At 38.7% G+C, this 17,526-nt stretch overlaps 1 protein-coding gene across 1 annotated transcript; it reads right to left on the minus strand.

Moving 5' to 3' along the window:
- Positions 1-52: 52 nt before the first annotated feature.
- Positions 53-16,602, minus strand: EIF3M (eukaryotic translation initiation factor 3 subunit M). The gene is made up of 11 exons (XM_007530096.3): positions 16,446-16,602; positions 13,793-13,925; positions 13,431-13,569; positions 13,112-13,235; positions 12,730-12,824; positions 10,107-10,190; positions 8,380-8,479; positions 7,207-7,288; positions 2,132-2,275; positions 690-750; positions 53-248 (listed from the first exon to the last, which is right to left on the minus strand). The coding sequence occupies exons 1-11, from the start codon at positions 16,485-16,487 to the stop codon at positions 128-130; spliced, it is 1,125 nt and encodes a 374-aa protein (XP_007530158.1). The 5' UTR covers positions 16,488-16,602; the 3' UTR covers positions 53-127.
- Between the last annotated feature and the right edge of the window lie 924 nt (positions 16,603-17,526).

Here is a 17,526-nt window from a genome sequence, read left to right on the forward strand (position 1 = left end):
TTATGTGTGATTTCTTGTCAAATTGAGACAATAAACCCAGACTATAGTCAAATTTCAGTTTATAATGTTTTACTATGACTTGAAGCCTCTTCACCCCCCAAAAGCACAAAATCATAAGCATAAAAATTCAGGTATCAGAAAGACTCAAAAGGCTGTTTTTCACTTTGTTCAAGTTTTGTTTCCAGGCATTAAGTGTATCATACAGTTGTTGCCACTGCTGTTTTCCAAATGTCCGATGTGTGCTATGACTAAAAAATTAAAAAATTAGAAGTATTAGTCAACTTTTAATCATCTGGTACTGCTCTATAATACTACACAATTGCATCTAGTAAAAGCAAGGTAAATATACATAAGAAAAAATTAGAAGTGTAAGAGAAAAATTAGAAGCTTGTTTTAAATAATCTTTACCAGACTGATCCTAAACCTTTCATTTTCCTGAACTACATAAACCAAACACAAAAGTCATTAGTATTCTAGCCAATGCTCAGCCATTAAATGAAATGTGCTGGAAAATAGGACTTTCATTAAATAAGCTAATCACATTCAGTCTGAACTTCAATAAAATCATGATAAATAGCAACTACTTAACTACAGTGAACTGATATGAACACCTTAGTTCTTTAAATACTTACATGAAATAATCAGAAGTAAATTGTTTTATAAAATGATCAAAGTATAAAGTATCTTACCTGACAACTACTTTTCTCTGAGTCTGATCAATTTTGCAGTAGACCATTTTAGTTCTTACAGCTGAAAAAGATATTTTTACACGGTATATTACATGCAAAACTCCCAAGGAAAGCAGCTAACAGATGAAACTATGACCAAGTAAAGGATAATAAAACATAGCTTTTCAACACTACTTACAAACTGGCTCTGAATCTTTTAAGCACAGCAATATGATGCAACAAACAGGAAGGCCATGCAGTTCTCCTATGGCTACTAGGATAATCAATATTCAATAGTACATATAATTTTTTTTTTCTAAATCAGGGCACTTGGGGGTTGTATTGTTATGTGGAAATGTGATGCATGTGCAAACTATTGTATTTTACTGTTGATTATAAACCATTAATACTCCATAAAGGAAAACAAAAACAAAAGCAAAAAAACAGGGCACTTGTCAGCTCTACTTATGGTGGTATGGGGGGGGTTGATACTGGGATTTTGGAGCCTCAGGCATGGTAAGTCTCTCTGCATAACCATTATGCTATTTTCCCCCAAGTTACACATACAATTCTTAATTAAGAACTCTAGGTCTTCTTCCCTAAATCACTTATGAGGGAATAAACTAGTTTCTTAAATAAGAAATTATTAAATTATCTTTATAGGACTAAGAACATAATCATTGCTGATTAGTTTACTATGTGTCAGTTACCAAAATGGCTAATCTGTTTTTATTTTGTATTAAATTATTTATTATCATATAGAGACAAAGAAAAATTGAGAGGGGAGGGGGAGACAGAGAGGGAGAAAGACAGAGACACCTGAAGCCCCACTTCACCACTCGTGAAATTTTCACCCTGCAGGTGGGGACCGGGGGCTCAAACCTGGGTCCTGGCACACTGTAATGTGTGCGCTTAACCAGGTGCGCCACCGCCTGGCCCCTTTAATCTGTTTTTATGCATTCAATCCTCACAACCACAAACTACACTACAATAGTAGTTTCATAAATAACCTGGTCTCAAATCCAAGACCGATGCTAAAATCTATGTTCTAACTACTTTGTGGTACACCCAAAGATGTTTGTTCTGTGTGATTTCAAGTGACAGAATAACCACTCCAAAAACAGAATCTGTATTTCCATTAAAATTTCACTACAACAAATATAATCTCATCTAAAACATATGTCTCTACTAAAAAGGAATTAGGTTTTAGTTGAATAAGACTTGCATGCATAAGGCCTGGGCTCAATACCCAATCCCAAAGGAAGCAGCAAAGACAAAATAATAGAACTCAGTCTTTGTACACCTGTGGTTTTTTTTTTGGTTTTTTTTTAAAGAAGATTTGGCTGGGGTTAGCAATAGAGTTCATATGTGAAACCTTGTGTTGGACATGCAGTGCCACATAAATTATTTTAATATTTGATGTGATAGAAGAAAAAAAAAAACACAAAAAACAGCTGCCTTACCATCAATAACAAACGCTTCAACATCATCAGCTCCAATCTGAAGTTCCTGCTGCATTGTGTCAAAAGAAATTTCTTTATTGTCCACTGCCATCCCCATGAAAGTAAGTAGTCTCATTTTGGCCATATTCTGTTCATGTAATAGGCCTGAAAAACATGGTGAAACTCAATGAGTATTCACACCAACTTTATAGAGTTAATCTTCGCAAAACTTCTATTTGCATACCTAACTAACCCCATCCATTAAGGAATATTTTAGAGGTTCCCCACCCACAGAACTACATTCTTTATTACAGCATTACAGGCCATAGGCTCAGATTTTAAGCAATGGACTGTAGTTTATACTTTTAGGAGATAAAATGTGCAAGGTATATTTCATAAGAACAGTTTCTATTTAAATTACTTAAGTTTATTCTTAAAACCTACACAGAGTATTCCTTATCTATTTGTTCTGTCAGTACTATACAAAAATTTAAATATTTATTTTTTAGATAGAAGCAGAGGGAGAAAAAGACTACAGCACCAAAGCTTTCTTTTCTTTTTTAAATATTTATTTATTAATTTTCTCTTTTGTTGCTCATTTTGTATTGTTGTAGTTATTATTGCTGTTGTTGTCATCGTTGTTGGATAGGACAGAGAGAAATGGAGAGAGGAGGGGAAGACAAGAGAGGGGGAGAGAAAGATAGACCTGTAGACCTGCTTCACCACTTGTGAAGCGATTCCCCTGCAGGTGAGGAGCCCGGGGGGGAGGGGGTCAAACCGGATCCTTATGCCACCTTGCGCTTCGCGCCATGTGTGTTTAACCCACTGTGCTACCGCCCGAATACTCCTCTCTCTCTCTCTCTCTTTTTATTTTTTTAAAGATTTTATTTATTAATGAGAAACATTGGTGAGAGAAAGAGCCAGACATCACTCTGGTACATGTGCTGCCAGGGACTGAACTCTCAGGACCTCATGCTTGAGAGTCTGATACTTTATCCACTGTGCCACCACCTGGACCACACACTAAAGCCTTCTACACAGTGGGGTCTGGACTTGAATCTGAGCTGCACAAGATGGCAAAGCAGTGAGCTATTTCACCAAGCCTAAATATTTTCATAAACACATTCAGTTAAATATTCTAGCTCCTCTCAGGTTATTCTAGGTTTAATATTTAAAAAATGAAAAGGCAGAAATGCGTTTCTCATTTAATAGTTTGAGGCTAAAGATACTGTTCTCTGAGGCAGAAGTAGAAACTTGTACAAATAGTTCAATTCTGCTTTATCATTTTTACATTTTAACATTGTACTGTTAATAACTACTTTGGTCCTAAGCAATAGTTTAGACTTCAAAAGGAAACAAATTGCCTAGTTCTGACCTTTTCACTTTATAATAGAGGAACAGAGAGATTAAGTGACTTAACTATCACATGTGGCCACACTCAGCCTAAAATACAGGTTCAGAAGCGAAGCAGTGATGTACTCAGTTGAGCACACCCCTTACTATGCACAAGGAACCTGGTTCGAGTCTCAGCTCCTCATGTACAAGAGCAGTGAAGCAGGGCTGCAGTTACCTATCTTTGTATCTTCTCTAACCCCTCTCAATTTCTCTATCCTATTAAAAAGGAGTAGAAGGATAAGTACAAGGAAGAAGAGGAATAAAAGTAGTTTAATAAGGCAGCTGCCAGGAGCAGTGGATTCATTGTGCTGGCACTGAGCTGTAAGCCTGGGGGGGAAAAAAAAGTCCATTTATTTAGCTTTTTATTATTTTGGACAGAGAATGAAGTTGAGAGGAAGGCTGAGACAGAGAGGAAGAAAGAGACACCTGCACCACTGCTTCACCACTCATTAAGCCTTCCCCCAGCATGTGGGGGGATTGAGCCTGGGTCTTTGAGCATTGTAATGTGTGCTTTGCCAGGTCCATGATCAACAGGCACATGTTCATTTATAAACTAAAAACTAATTCTTGTAAATCCTGACCACCCAAATCAATACCTGTTCCTAAGTAGAAGTTCAATCATAGCTTACAATCATCCATACTTGATTTGATGCTGGCTTAAGTTTCTAAAATTAATCAAGAATTAATGTTCCTTTTCTCCGAACCTTCAAACCATGAAAACTCTGCATACCCTCTATTAAGAGTCTTGAGTTTGTATTGTTTAAAAAAAAAAAAAATCGAGTATTTATAACATTTACATGTTAGCGGAGACTAGGGAAGGACATTCCTATAGGTCATAATTGTCTGTTAATTAGCTATAATTATGATGCAGACTTTCTACTTGGCACAGATTCAACAAAACACGATCATAACTCAAATGAATGAGGTACCCAAGTAAGTACTGCTAACAAAGAAATCTACAAGCATCAAAAAATCAATTAGTGCACATTAACCCTAATTAACAAATGCAAATTAGATACTGATTAATTTTCTGAAGCAAGAAGGTAGCAAGTGGGTAACATCAGATTACATGTGGACATGTTAGGGCAATTCATTTGACATGTAATAACGCTGGTCAAACTGTCAGTGCTAACAAAACAAACTCTTGATAAACTGATGCCACCTGTTGACTATAGAAATTTGTATCTAGAATTTCATCTCTAAGGAATGTTTACTAAAAACAAAACAGCAGCAAAACTAAAAAAAAAAAAAAAAACCAATACACCAAAAACATTTCCCCCAAAGTATCACAAATTTCTAATGACTGCTGATTTGCATATATATAATATTCAATAAACAAAAGAAGATTTAATTTCCATTTGGCATAATAACAGAGGTGCTAATGTGTTTTTTCTATCAGATAATGCTAAATAATTTTCTTGATATTCTTGAATACAAGAAACGCCTTATTAGCTTAACCGCAGAAGCATATATCATCTTAGCTCCCAAAATTTCTAAGTATAATTTAAAACACCACTGAAATTTTTTACTGCTTCTTTTTATACAATTATTTACCATAAGTCAAAACCCAATGTTCTAAAACAAGTCATATCAAACCATTACTGATCTTAACAGAAACCTGCATTTAAATAGTTTCAAACTGATGAAGACACTAACTTTGAAATAAAACAAACATTCCCCAAAGACACTTAAAGCCTCAAGGATCCTTGTTCTCTGAAACAAACTAATAACCTACTGAAGTATGAGTTAAGACCTATAGGAAGCTATGCTTTGTTCTGTTAAACTACAACATTTCCTTCAAAGTGGAAGTCACAATGTTCTGTCATATTTCAATTCTAAAGTTATAAAAAGTCTAATTTTATAGAAACATTTATTCATTACTAATATGTCAAAACCTTAATGCAGCAATAAAAAAATGTGCATCATTGAACAATTTCTGCATTGTCACTGACCCCTGCCTTAAAATGCTGCAATATAGAAAACGCAATTTTAATGCATGCAATAGCTTATGAACCACTGCTCCTTTGAAACAGTCAATTACACATCAATAGGGGGAGTGTCAAAGTGTTAATTACTACTCCTTTTTCCTCAGTGCGTAAATAAAGAGGTTGCTGACATTAACATTCCATCACATAGCTTCATGCCACAAAACAAATTAACTGGGACAGAATGTGGTGTTCTGGGTCTAGTGCACCTGGCAAAGCATTCTACAGAAATATATTTGCAGCTACTTTATCCTGGTGTATTTCAAATGCCTTACCAAATCTAAAATAAGTCCATCTTCCTGTAATTCCAATACAAATTTTAGAGGTGACATGAGTTAATGATTATTAAAGACTAATAGTATAATCAATAAATATAGTATACAATCAAGTATATTATACATGTGTTCTTAATCTACATCTCAAAAAAACCAGGAAGACTAACAATCCAGTTTTAACATGGAAAATACAACCACTTAAAACTTAAAAAAAAGGGCAGAAAAAAAAGGAAGAACACAGGGCAAAATTTGCATTGGGTTCAGTGCACTGTAGCAAAGCAAGATTACGGGGGAGGGGGGGACAGAAAGATAGAAAGGGCGTAGGGGACCCAGTGCATGAAGGTGAAAAATTAAATTGGTGGTGGGAGTGAGCAGATTATCTATCATGAAGGAATAAGAAATTGTACCTATGTGTTAACGAAAGATGCATTAGTAAGAAAACTCAGGTATACCGTCATGGAGCTAAAAACATTTTTCTCCTTTTACGTAAACTCATTACATCTCTATTTCTATTGATAATTTTACCTTCACTTAGATTTGTGTTTAGCAACATTTATAATTGTCAGTTTGGCTTATGAAAGGGGTATAAAATCTGACATTAGACGAAAAAACTGTTAAAATTATTTGACTAGAGCTTTTTAGGAAAAAGTGCACACACATCATTACCATTGCACTTTAACGAATAAAACAAATAAGGTTTTTTTGTTTTTCTCTTAATGATCACGTTTTGTCTAAAAGACAACAATGTAGCCAAAAGTAATTCCCGTCTTTTCTGCTCATTCCTGCATTTAGAAACTTTAAAAATACCAAGAAGGGAGGGGGGGAGTCAGGCGGTGGCGCAGTGAGTTAAGCGCATGTGGTGCAAAGCGCAGGGACTGGCGTAAAGATCCTGGTTCGAGCCTCTGGCTCCCCACCTGCAGGGGAGTCGCTTCACAGGCAGTGAAGCAAGTCTGCAGGTGTCTTATCTTTCTCTCCCCATCTCTCCATTTCTCTCTGTCCTATCCAACAACGAACAACATCAACAATGGCAATAATAATAACCACAATGAGGCTACAATAAGGGCAACAAAAGGGGAAAAAATGGCCTCCAGGAGCGGTGGATTCATGGTGCAGGCACCGAGCCCAGCAATAACCCTGGAGGGTAAAAAAAAAAAACAAGGCCAAAGGAAGCACCTGCTTCATGCTGTAACTTTACCTCCGATAAATCATGGTATTATAGGGATAACAATTACTATATGGAAAATTTCTAATTCTCAATTCATTCTGAGTAATCTTTCACATCATCTACCTATTTTTTGATGCTCCTTCATCATACATCATCAATTAAGGTAATCTACACACTGGGTCACCATCTTAGCTGCTAGATCGCACAGTAGACAATAGTTGTAGACTAATACATTCACATTTTTCTATCCCTCCAAAGTATATACCCCAAACTTACCAAGTGAATCGATGAAATCTTTATTATTCTGGTAGAACTTGACATATGATGCTAATTTAGCACTCACAAAAATGGTTAAGAGCTATACAGATAAAGGAGAAAAATACATTATTTAACACCAAATTTAAATTTACAGTGATATATATATATAATTTTTTTTTTTTTTGTAGTGAACCACCAGCTTCTGGGAAGGACAGGTTTTGAACCTGAAAGCTCTGTCTGTCTCAGAGTCCACAGGTAGAGCCACTACTCGAGCCTGGCAGTGTTACAGTGATTTTTTATTTTGCCTCCAGGGTTATTGCTGGGGCTCAGTGCCTGCACCATGAATCCACTGCTCCTGGTGGCCATTTCCCCCCCCTTTTGTTGCCCTTGTTGTTGTTATTATTATTGTTGTCATTTGTTGTTGGATAGGACAGAGAGAAATGGAGAGAGAAGGGGAAGACAGAGAGGGGGAGAAAAAGATAGACACCTACAGACCTGCTTCACTGCCTGTGAAGCGACTCCCCTGCAGGTGGGGAGCCGGAGACTCGAACTGGGGTCCTTCCGCCGGTCCTTGTGCTTTGCGCCATGTGTGCTTAACCCACTGCAGTGATATTTTTAAGACAATGGCTTCCTACAATAAAAGTCCCTTCATTTCTATCACTGTGTGAAAAAGATTCAGATTGATTTAATTACCATCTAAACTATTTGATTTCATTAGGCTCACACAGATGAAATAATGCAGTGAACTTGAAATGATCTACTCTGAAAGAGGGCATGGAGAGCACAAATGGGAAATAATGCAAAATACATTTATACTTGCGATTGGAAAGCATGTTCATGTGCCATTTAAATATTAGACTTGCCGCCCTGATCTGGGCCAACTGATACTAGGCATTAAAAAGATAACTGTACTCTTCGTTCCTAACAGCCAAGCAAGAAAGGAGATGAAGAAAAGGAGGTAAGTGTTCACTAGCTGGAGAAAAGCTATTTCTACATTTCAGTCTATTTCTGATATAGATAGAGCCTCCATGGCATATCACCCTGAGCACACCTGGTCTTATCTGATACAGAGCTGTATCAGATCTCTTTCTGTATCACTCCAACAATCATGCTGATTAACAGAAGAACTTTTCAATAGATTAGGTTTAGGAACAGAGGACAATTATTGTACACTAAGGATAAACTACTTACGTCATGAATAAGTTCGCCTTCCAGAAACTTGACGGGCTTTAAAGTAAGGAGATGGTCAAACAGAAATGCATTGGGATCTTTCAGTGCTCGTACAATGCACCTTAATTAGGAAACAAAAAACCCAAGTCAGCGTCTTGAAATTCAGGTTTTATTATTTTTTTTTTTGCAATTTGCAAAACCATATTATCAGTTAACAAAATAAAAGTCGTAGACAAAAACTACTAGAGAAAAAGCACTACAGGGAGTCAGGCGGTAGTGCAGCAGGTTATGCGCACGTGGTACAAAGCGCAAGGACCGGCATAAGGATCCCAGTTTGAGCACCTGGCTCCCCACTTGCAGGGGTGTCACTTCACAAAAGGTGCCGGTCTGCAGATATATTCGCTTCCTCTCTCCATCCTATCCAATAACGATGACATCAATAACAACAATAATAACTACAACAATGAAAAAATAAGGGCAGCAAAAAGGGAAAATATAAAAATATTTTTAAAAATTGAAAAAAAAGGAAAAAAAAAGAAAAAGCACAATAAAGGTAATCAAAGGAGAAACTAAGTACAAACAAATCTTGGCATATGCCAGAATGCAAGTTAAGTGCTTGACATATAAATTCTCTCATTTAATATTACAGTGATACATATTATTATCCATCATGCTCATTTTAACAATAAGAAAACAGGATTAGCCAGGAAAGATAATTTGCTTGATAAATGCTAGTTAACTGAAGTAAAATAATTTGAATGCAGGCAATCTGCACTCGAAATCAAAGATCTTTTCCATCTAACTACCCATCTGTACTAACAGGCTGACAAGAACCCTATAAGGAAGTCATCTTAAGTTAAATTTTATTCTTACTGCTATTAAGTAAAACTGTTTAAAGTCAGGATTTTTTTTTTTAATTAGTGATTTAATAATGATTGACAAAACTGTGGGATAAGAGGTACAATTCCTACCACCAGAATTCCATATCCCATCCCCTCCATTGGAAGCTTTCCTATTCTTTATCCCTCTGGAGTATGGACCAAAGATCTTTATGGGGTGTAGAAGGTGGAAGGTCTGGCTTTTGTAATTGCTTCTCTGCTGGACATGGGCATTGACAGGTCAATCAATAACCCCCCACCCCCGCCTGTTTCTATCTTTCCTTAGTAAAATAGGGCTCTGGGGAGGTGGGGTTCCAGGACTCATTGCTGAGACTGTCTGCCCGGGGAAGTCAGGATGCATCATAGTAGCAGCTGCAACTTGGTGGCACTAGGCTCTGTTTATTATTTTCAGCACTGTTTTGCCAATTTATACTTGAGTTATAATATTCCACTGTGGTTTCTCTTTGTCCCTTCCCCTATACTTTCTCTCCTTCTGGCCTGGAATACCTGCTCTTACTTGGAATTCTCAGATTTAAGTCCTAAAGCCCTTATTTTTACTAGGCATCAATTTCTCAAGAAAATATTACCTAAGTATCTAATATCATCCACATATTTTTAAATTTTAAGGCAAAACAGAACCAAAATTAGTTTCTACTTCTTAGGTTGAAATCATCACTAGCATCTATTTTATATGCAATCTATGGTTCTTCCATTACTAACTACTGACTTTTAATATTCACATTGGAATCACTACAGAGCATGCAGCACCAAATGGTTTTGGATTACTGATGAATACAAACATGATTACAGTTATACAAATAGTTCTCAGCTGCTGACAGTCACCACTACAATAGCAGTGTATAATGTTACCTGTGGGCATCAACTCGAGCCTGGGAAGCATTATCTTCTGTGTAACTTCCTAGCAATTCCACCATGACTTTGGAAGCAGCATCACTGGAAAGAAAACAGTTTTCAAAATATTTACTAAATGCAAATATATACAAATACAGACACAGTCCTCTCTTTAATTTTGCTTCCAGGGTTATTGTTGGGGCTTGGTGTTGGCACCACAATTCACTGCTCCTGGGGCCATTTTTTCCATTTCTTTATTGGATAGGATAGAGAAATTCAGAGATGGGGGAGGTAGGAAAAGAGAAAGATGAGACACTTGCAGACCTGCTCCGCCAATTGTGAAGCTTCCCCCCTGCAGGTACGGAGCAGAGGCTCAAATCTGCATCCTTGCACTTAACCAAGTGCACCACTACCTGGCCATCACCCCCCCCAAAAACACACACACAGAGTCCTCTCTAGGGGAAGATATGGAATTTCTTTTCAAAAGAGATAACTAAGGAAAAATAACAAGTACATAAAGGAAATAGTGATGTTAACAGTAACAGGAACAGAGACAGGAAAGAAATAAACTATTTAAACTAATTCTTTATGAACAGTGCTGATGATAAAAGAAGGGAGTAGAATGACCTTTTAGAGGGAAGACCAAGCACAAAGGTCCACCATGGGAAAAGTTTTGCGCCATAGCAACAGTCTAACTAAAGCTGAGTCAACAAGTATTGAAGTAATTCTACTAAAGTCTTTCCAATTAAACTGTCCTGAAAAAATATGTAATGATCAATTATAGCCACAATAAAAGAGCACAAAATAATTGCACTCCTTCAAGTTGAGATTTTGAGAAGCTTACTAGGTAAGTAAACCATTCAACAGAAGGTATTAAGTACTACAAGTGCTATTCTAAAAATACATAGTGCCAGAGAAGGGAAAGACCCAACCCAAATATGGGAGTAGTGTCTCAACAGAAAATAAATTGGATCACAAGAGAGCTCTGAACTCCAATTCCATCAGGACCCAGAGTGAGAAGGGGGGGGGGGAGGGGAATTGGGTGGAGGTCTAAGCCAAGGATAGCTAAACTTTCAGCGAGGAGCCAGAAAAGTAAATAGTTAAGTAATTTTTAAAAAATTTTAATTCCCATTATTTATTGGATAGAGACAGGCAGAAATCAAGAGGGTAGGAGGAGAAGGGAGAGACACCTACAGCCCTGCTTCACCACTTGCAAAGCTTTCCCCCTGTATGTGGGATCAGGCACTTGAATCCAGGTCCTTGCGCATTTTAACAAGTGAGCCTGAACACCACCCAGACCAAAAGTAAATAGCCGAGGCTTTGTAGGACATTTAATTTCCACTGCAACTGTTCAAGTCTTAATGAAAGCAGCCAAACAATATGTACGCATGACTGTACCCCAGTAAAATTTTAGACACCAATATTTGAATCAATTCACTTCTTAAACTGAATTCTCTCTCTCTTTTTATGACTTGTGAAGCTTTCCCCCTGCTATTGGGGACCAGGGACTTGAACCCAGGTCCTTGTATACTGTAATGTGTGCACTTAACCATGCGCATCACCACCCAGCCCCAATTACTTTTCTAAGAGTAACCACTCTGTAAAAAAGAGAAATTTAAAAAAGAATTATTTTTCAACACAAATTCTCAAAGCTGGGCCAAAACTCTTGCTTTGAGGCCATCCTAAAACTGGTTATGTCAAGCATATGCTGGGCTGAATAAAAAATTCAGAAATCTAAGACCTAGAAGCCTAATTAACATTTATTTACTATATCCTGTTATAGAATTTCATCTCAGGGACATTATACTGCACTGACTCTTGAAACTCTGATAAACCCAGGCCACCATGAAATAAAAAGCAACAGCATGACCTCATACTAAGACGTCAAAGCCCCATTACATTCTTCCGACAAAAATACATCTTGCTTTTCAACAAGAAAATTAAAGGGGGTTATTTCAAGCTGCAGTCATCTTCAATTTAGTTAAGATTTTTTAATTAATTTTTTTATTATTTATTTTCCCTTTTGTTGCCCTTGTTTTATTGCTATTGATGTCGTCGTTGTTCGATAGGAAAGAGAGAAATGGAGAGAGGAGAGGAAGACAGAGGGGGAGAGAAAGAGACGCCTGCAGACCTGCTTCACAGCTTGTGAAGCGACTCCGCTGTAGGTGGGGAGCTGGGGGCTCAAACTGGGATCCTTATGCCAGTCCTTGCACTTTGCGCCACATCCCCTTAACCCACTGTGCTACCGCCTTACCCCAATTTAATAAGATTTACAGAACTAAATGTATAGTAACTCCAGGAGAAACAAACTCATTCACCCTATGTATCTTTAAAAAGCAGTGTGGTCTGGGAGGTGGCACAAAGGAGAAAACAATGGACTTTAACATATGAGGTCCTCAGGTAAGATACGTGGCATCACATGTGACAGAATGACACTCTGGTCTTCTCACTCTCTATGTGAATAAATAGGATTTGCATACTAAAGGCCGCAGATTGAATCCCAGAACCACCATATACAAGAACTGGACAGTATGCTGACCTCTTTTTTAAAAAATCATATTCTCCCTCTCTTAAAAATTTTAAAAGGCACAATGACTTATAAGGCCTGTTAAGTTTTGTTAGTTCAGTTAGTTCTGAATACCTTTTCTTACAATCCACAAGTGCCTCATATAGTAGCCTTAAAAGGGTGTGTTTTTTCTCAGTGGTGAGATTCCAGTCAGAAATCCATTTTCTAACCTACAATGAAATTGACAAAATTTAGATTTTCATAACTTAGAACATCAAGAACACATAATTGCTATTAATTTAAAGCGACTTTTTTTTGGAGGGGGGGACTAAGTGAAAAAGAGAGAGAGGAGAAACACCTGCAGCACTGCTCATGAAAACTCTCCCACTGCAGGTGAGGACCAGGGGCTTGAACCCAAGTCGCTGAACATGGTGTGCTCTACCAAGTCCATGATCACCCAGCCCCTAAAAAACAGACTTCTTATAACCAGAACAAATACTCCACATGTGCAACTCACCTGATCCAGCTCAGTTGGAATATACTGGATGGCCCCACAAGATGCTGCCACTTTAATGAGACTGCAATAGACTGTGTATCTTACAGGAGTATTCTTATCCATCCCGTGGAAAAGGTTGCTTAGCCTGATCAACAAACAATGAAACACATGTGACCAGTAACTACAACTATTAGGTTGAGATTAGCTGCCTTCACAACAAACCAGAGACAGATGCTATTAATATTACAAAGGAACTCACAGCTAATAAAAGCCATCATCGACAAGTTATAGGACTCTTTCTTTTACCCTTGAGAAACTTCTCTTTTACTTCTCAACTTACAACTGAAGCCTCAGAGACGGGCGTTCACCTTCCCGAAACTTGACCAGCTTTTCACATAGGCTTTCAATCAGACCTTCTTGCTTGTCTGGTTCCAGAATCAACAGGAGGGAAACCACGCTGTTCATCACACTTTCAACATCTACACATGTACGGAACAACACAATAATAATACTGTAATAATGTATCTAAGTATCTGGCAGGTTCCATCCCCAGCATCACATGTCAGTGATGTCCTTGTTTTCTATCATTACTAAAAGAAACATTTTTTTAAGTTCTAGTTTAAAAAAAAAAAATCCATAATCCACAACAAAGGTTCAAAAGCAGGTCCTCTGTGATTAGTAAAAAATTTCACACAATTTTACCTTTATCATCTTCCTTTAGACATACATCACATGCCTCAATAATTTGAGCTAGGTCTACATGAAGTCCACCTTCTGAAATCTCTTCTGATATTTCAGCTCCTTTAGATTTCAGGTAAGCTCGAAGTTCAGCAGCCTGTTGAATAAATAAGATTACCACCTATGTACAAAACTGACCACAATCCAATCCATAGTTGTTTTCAAACCAGGTAAGACTGTATTTCAAGAGCTTTCAATCATATTGTATTGCCTTCCCCCTACTTCATTCATTCTCACAGCTTCTCGGGAGCTAGTTTTTCCTCTAAAATTCAGCTGCTTTAACAGGCCCTTTATGGTGCACATGGATCCCCCTGAGAACCTATATCCTAGCCTATCAGACTTTAAATATATAACAAAAATCTTTAATATGGTAAAGGAAATAACTGATTTGATAAATTTGTTTGAAAGAAGCGAAATCTTATTGCCCCCCCCCATATATATCAGTTACTTTGGACGAGGTTAATCATTTGAGAACCAATAGAGACAAGCATCTTGGGAAGCACAAAGATAAAAAGATGATGCCTTTGAAGTAACCTTGAATAAAAAACTTGTAAAGGACTAGCGTAAGGATCCTGGTTCAAGCCCCCAGCTCCCCACCTGCAGGGGAGTGGTGAAGCAGGTCTGCAGGTGTCTTTCTCTGCCCCCCCATCTTCCCCTCCTCTCTCCAATTCTCTGTCCTAACAAAAACGCCATCAACAACAACTACAACAATAAAAAACAACAAGGGCAACAAAAGGGAATAAATATTAATAAAAACTTAAAAAAAACCAACCCAAATGCATATCTTTGGAGTTAAAAAGAGTACCACATCTAGATATCTGAATATTTTCCTCTCTAATGCACAATATTCAACAACTTTCTATAGCAAGGTATTTGTGGCCATCAAACCTGAAAACAGATGGCATTTAAGATAATACATAATGGTTATGCAAAGAGAATCTCCTGCCTGAGGCTCCAACCCCCCCCCACCACCACCATAAACCAGAGCTGAGCAGTGCACTGGTTAAAAAAAAAAAATGTTGGTCCATACTTCCAGAGGGGTAAATGTTGGAAGAAAATGACCCGAGGTTTCTGAACTGCAATTCCATTAGGATGTGTGTGTGTGTGTGTGTGGGGGGAGACACTTAGAAGTAGTAGTGACTTAGGAAAAGAAGGCAGGACCATAAAAGGGGGGGCAAATATATATAAATATAGTCAATCTATATCTGTAATCTCAGGAGAACTAATAGTTTCCAATGGAGGGAATGGGGACACAGAACTCCAGAGTTGGGAGAGGTGGCATTTTACCTGTTACCATTTTGTAAATCAATATTAAATCACTAATTAAAAAGAAAAGATAAAATAGGGTCCAGCAGCGATGCACAAATGTCTGACCACCTAGAAGTTTATCGAACCTGTTGATGATCAAACTGTCAGTGATTCCACATCAATTTCATAAAACTGTCACCATACCAGAAACCACAAAAATATGGTAACATTAAGACTAAAAAAATCACCTGTTCAGTTTCTACTTCATAGACACAAAGACAGTGTTTCTAAGAACCATTCAGTCAACAGTTTATCTAATTATCCTCTCTGGTCACAAATGACTAAGTGGCTATGGGACGATAAAAGAACAACAGCATAACCTAGCTAGACGTCACTATTTAAAGCGCAGTCAATGACAAGAACTGCTTACAAATCTTGTTTCTTTGTTGAAAAAACAAAATACTTATTTTTTTTACGGTAACCTAACAGTCAAGGACTATAAGATCCTACTAGTTAAGGCAGCACTTCCCTCTTTATCCTCAGAATTTCCTTTCTTTGTCTGTCCACCTTGTCCGCCCGATTTGCATTTCTCTTAATTTGCTCTTCAAGGCTAATGATTTGACAATTTTTACCTGAGAAGTATTTACATATACAATTCCAAACGTAATCTGCTTTTCTGTTAGGTCAACTACAATTTGTTAGTGGTGTGGCAGAATAACACAAAATGACATAAAACTTCACCGAAATGCTCCCCGTTCTGCAATTTAACTTAAAATTCACTTTAGTCAAACTCTTAATAGGAAGGTTCAAAGTGCAAACTTGCAAGTACAGGGGTGGAACTGCCATTATTTTCAAGGCAAAGAATCTCACTTTTGCATAACAGAGAATACGACCTACGAAGACAACAGAACTATTTGCACATTCGTAATCGCATACTATTAAAAACACTTCGATCTAGCTAGCGTCTAAAAGTCTCCGAACTACCCAGGTTAACCCAAGTGAAGAAAGTTGCTCGCCACTCCCCCCTTCCGGATGTAGGTGCCTGGAGGTGGGGGGGGGGGGACGGAAGCAGATGCCATTTCCACTCAGTAAAAAGCTGCCCTTTCGTCAGCAGTGACTCCGGGCTGGAAGACCCCCGACACCAAGCAGAAAGCTGACTGTGGAGCTTCGAGCCGGGCGGTGGGGCCTTTGGCACGCAGGCTGACGCAACTCCAGGTCAAAAACACAAGCCTCATGGCCTCCCAGTTCTGCACGAGAGCGGCGGGTCTCAGCCCCGGAGTGGGATCCACCGGGCGCCGCCGCCCGGCCCGGACTCGGCCTGTCTCATACCCCTGGGATCTCTCTCCACCCAGCCCTGGCGGGGGCACACCTGATCTTCCTCACTGATGTCGATAAAGGCCGGGACGCTCATGGTGGAAGGCCCAGCACCACGGACGATCCACTCGCAAACCACGCCGACCGGAAAAAGGAACTGAGCCGCGCGGCGACACTTCACAACCACTTCCGGGTCATCCCGACTTGGTGTTGAGGGCAGGGTCACCAGGACGGCGGGGCTACAGCGGCCAATCCCGTCGCGCGCTGGAACAGTGGCTGCGTCATGGGGGGGCGGGGCGGCTGGGTGGGTGTCATGCCTGCGTAGGAGCTGAGCCTTCTAGTTTTTCCTATTACCTTCGCAATTGGTCCTCATCCCACCTACTCCCAGACTTTCAAAGTCTTCAATTAAGGAAATTTATTTGTGTCCAGCCACACCTCCTCTGCCAACCGGTCTTTCAGGATGCACTTGTGGAACCTCAAAAGTTGCTCCCACGCTCCACTACCCTGCTGCTATTTCCAGGCGGCCTATTGGAACTTGCTCCTGGCATTTGGCTGAGTGTTTTTCCCACCGAAGTTATAATTTAATCCAACATTTAGCCTTTGTTGGGAAACCAGTTGAAGAGACTGAGTTGTCTGCCCAGGAATTACAGTATTTTAGAAGTTATTTATTAAATTTTATTAGTGATTTAATATTGATTTACAAAATTACAAGATAGCAGGGTATAACTCCGCATAGTTCCCACCACCAGAGTTCTGAATCCCTTTACCCTCCATTGGAAGTTCTTAGGTTGCAGAAATGGGTCAACTATTTCTACAACTGTCTATATTTGTATATATTTGCCCATTTTTTCCCCCCAAGATCGTATCTTCCTTTCCAAGTCACACATACACCTATTACTACATTCAAATATCCCTCCCTTTGGGAGTCAGGTGATAGCAGGTCTGCAGGTGTCTCTCCCCCTTCTGTCTTACCCTCCTCTCTCCATTTCTCTCTGTCCTATCCAACAACGACAACAATAATAATAACTACAACAATAAAACAACAAGGGCAACAAAAGGGAATGAATAAATATTTCAAATATCCCTCCCTTTTTCTCTTCTCTCTTCTGGTCTTGATGGAGTTCAGAGCCCTTTGG

This window comes from Erinaceus europaeus, chromosome 17 (genome assembly GCF_950295315.1).
Source record: "Erinaceus europaeus chromosome 17, mEriEur2.1, whole genome shotgun sequence".
Taxonomy (NCBI): Eukaryota; Metazoa; Chordata; class Mammalia; order Eulipotyphla; family Erinaceidae; genus Erinaceus; species Erinaceus europaeus.

Excerpts from the sequence above, each read along its gene's own strand:
- EIF3M (XM_007530096.3), bottom strand. The coding sequence starts at position 16,487 with ATGAGCGTCCCGGCCTTTATCGACATCAGTGAGGAAGATCAG. Across the intron at positions 12,825-13,111 it reads TTCCAACTGAGCTGGATCAG|GTTAGAAAATGGATTTCTGA; the intron begins GTGAGTTGCACA and ends ATTTCATTGTAG. Across the intron at positions 8,480-10,106 it reads GCTCGAGTTGATGCCCACAG|GTGCATTGTACGAGCACTGA; the intron begins GTAACATTATAC and ends TTCCTAATTAAG.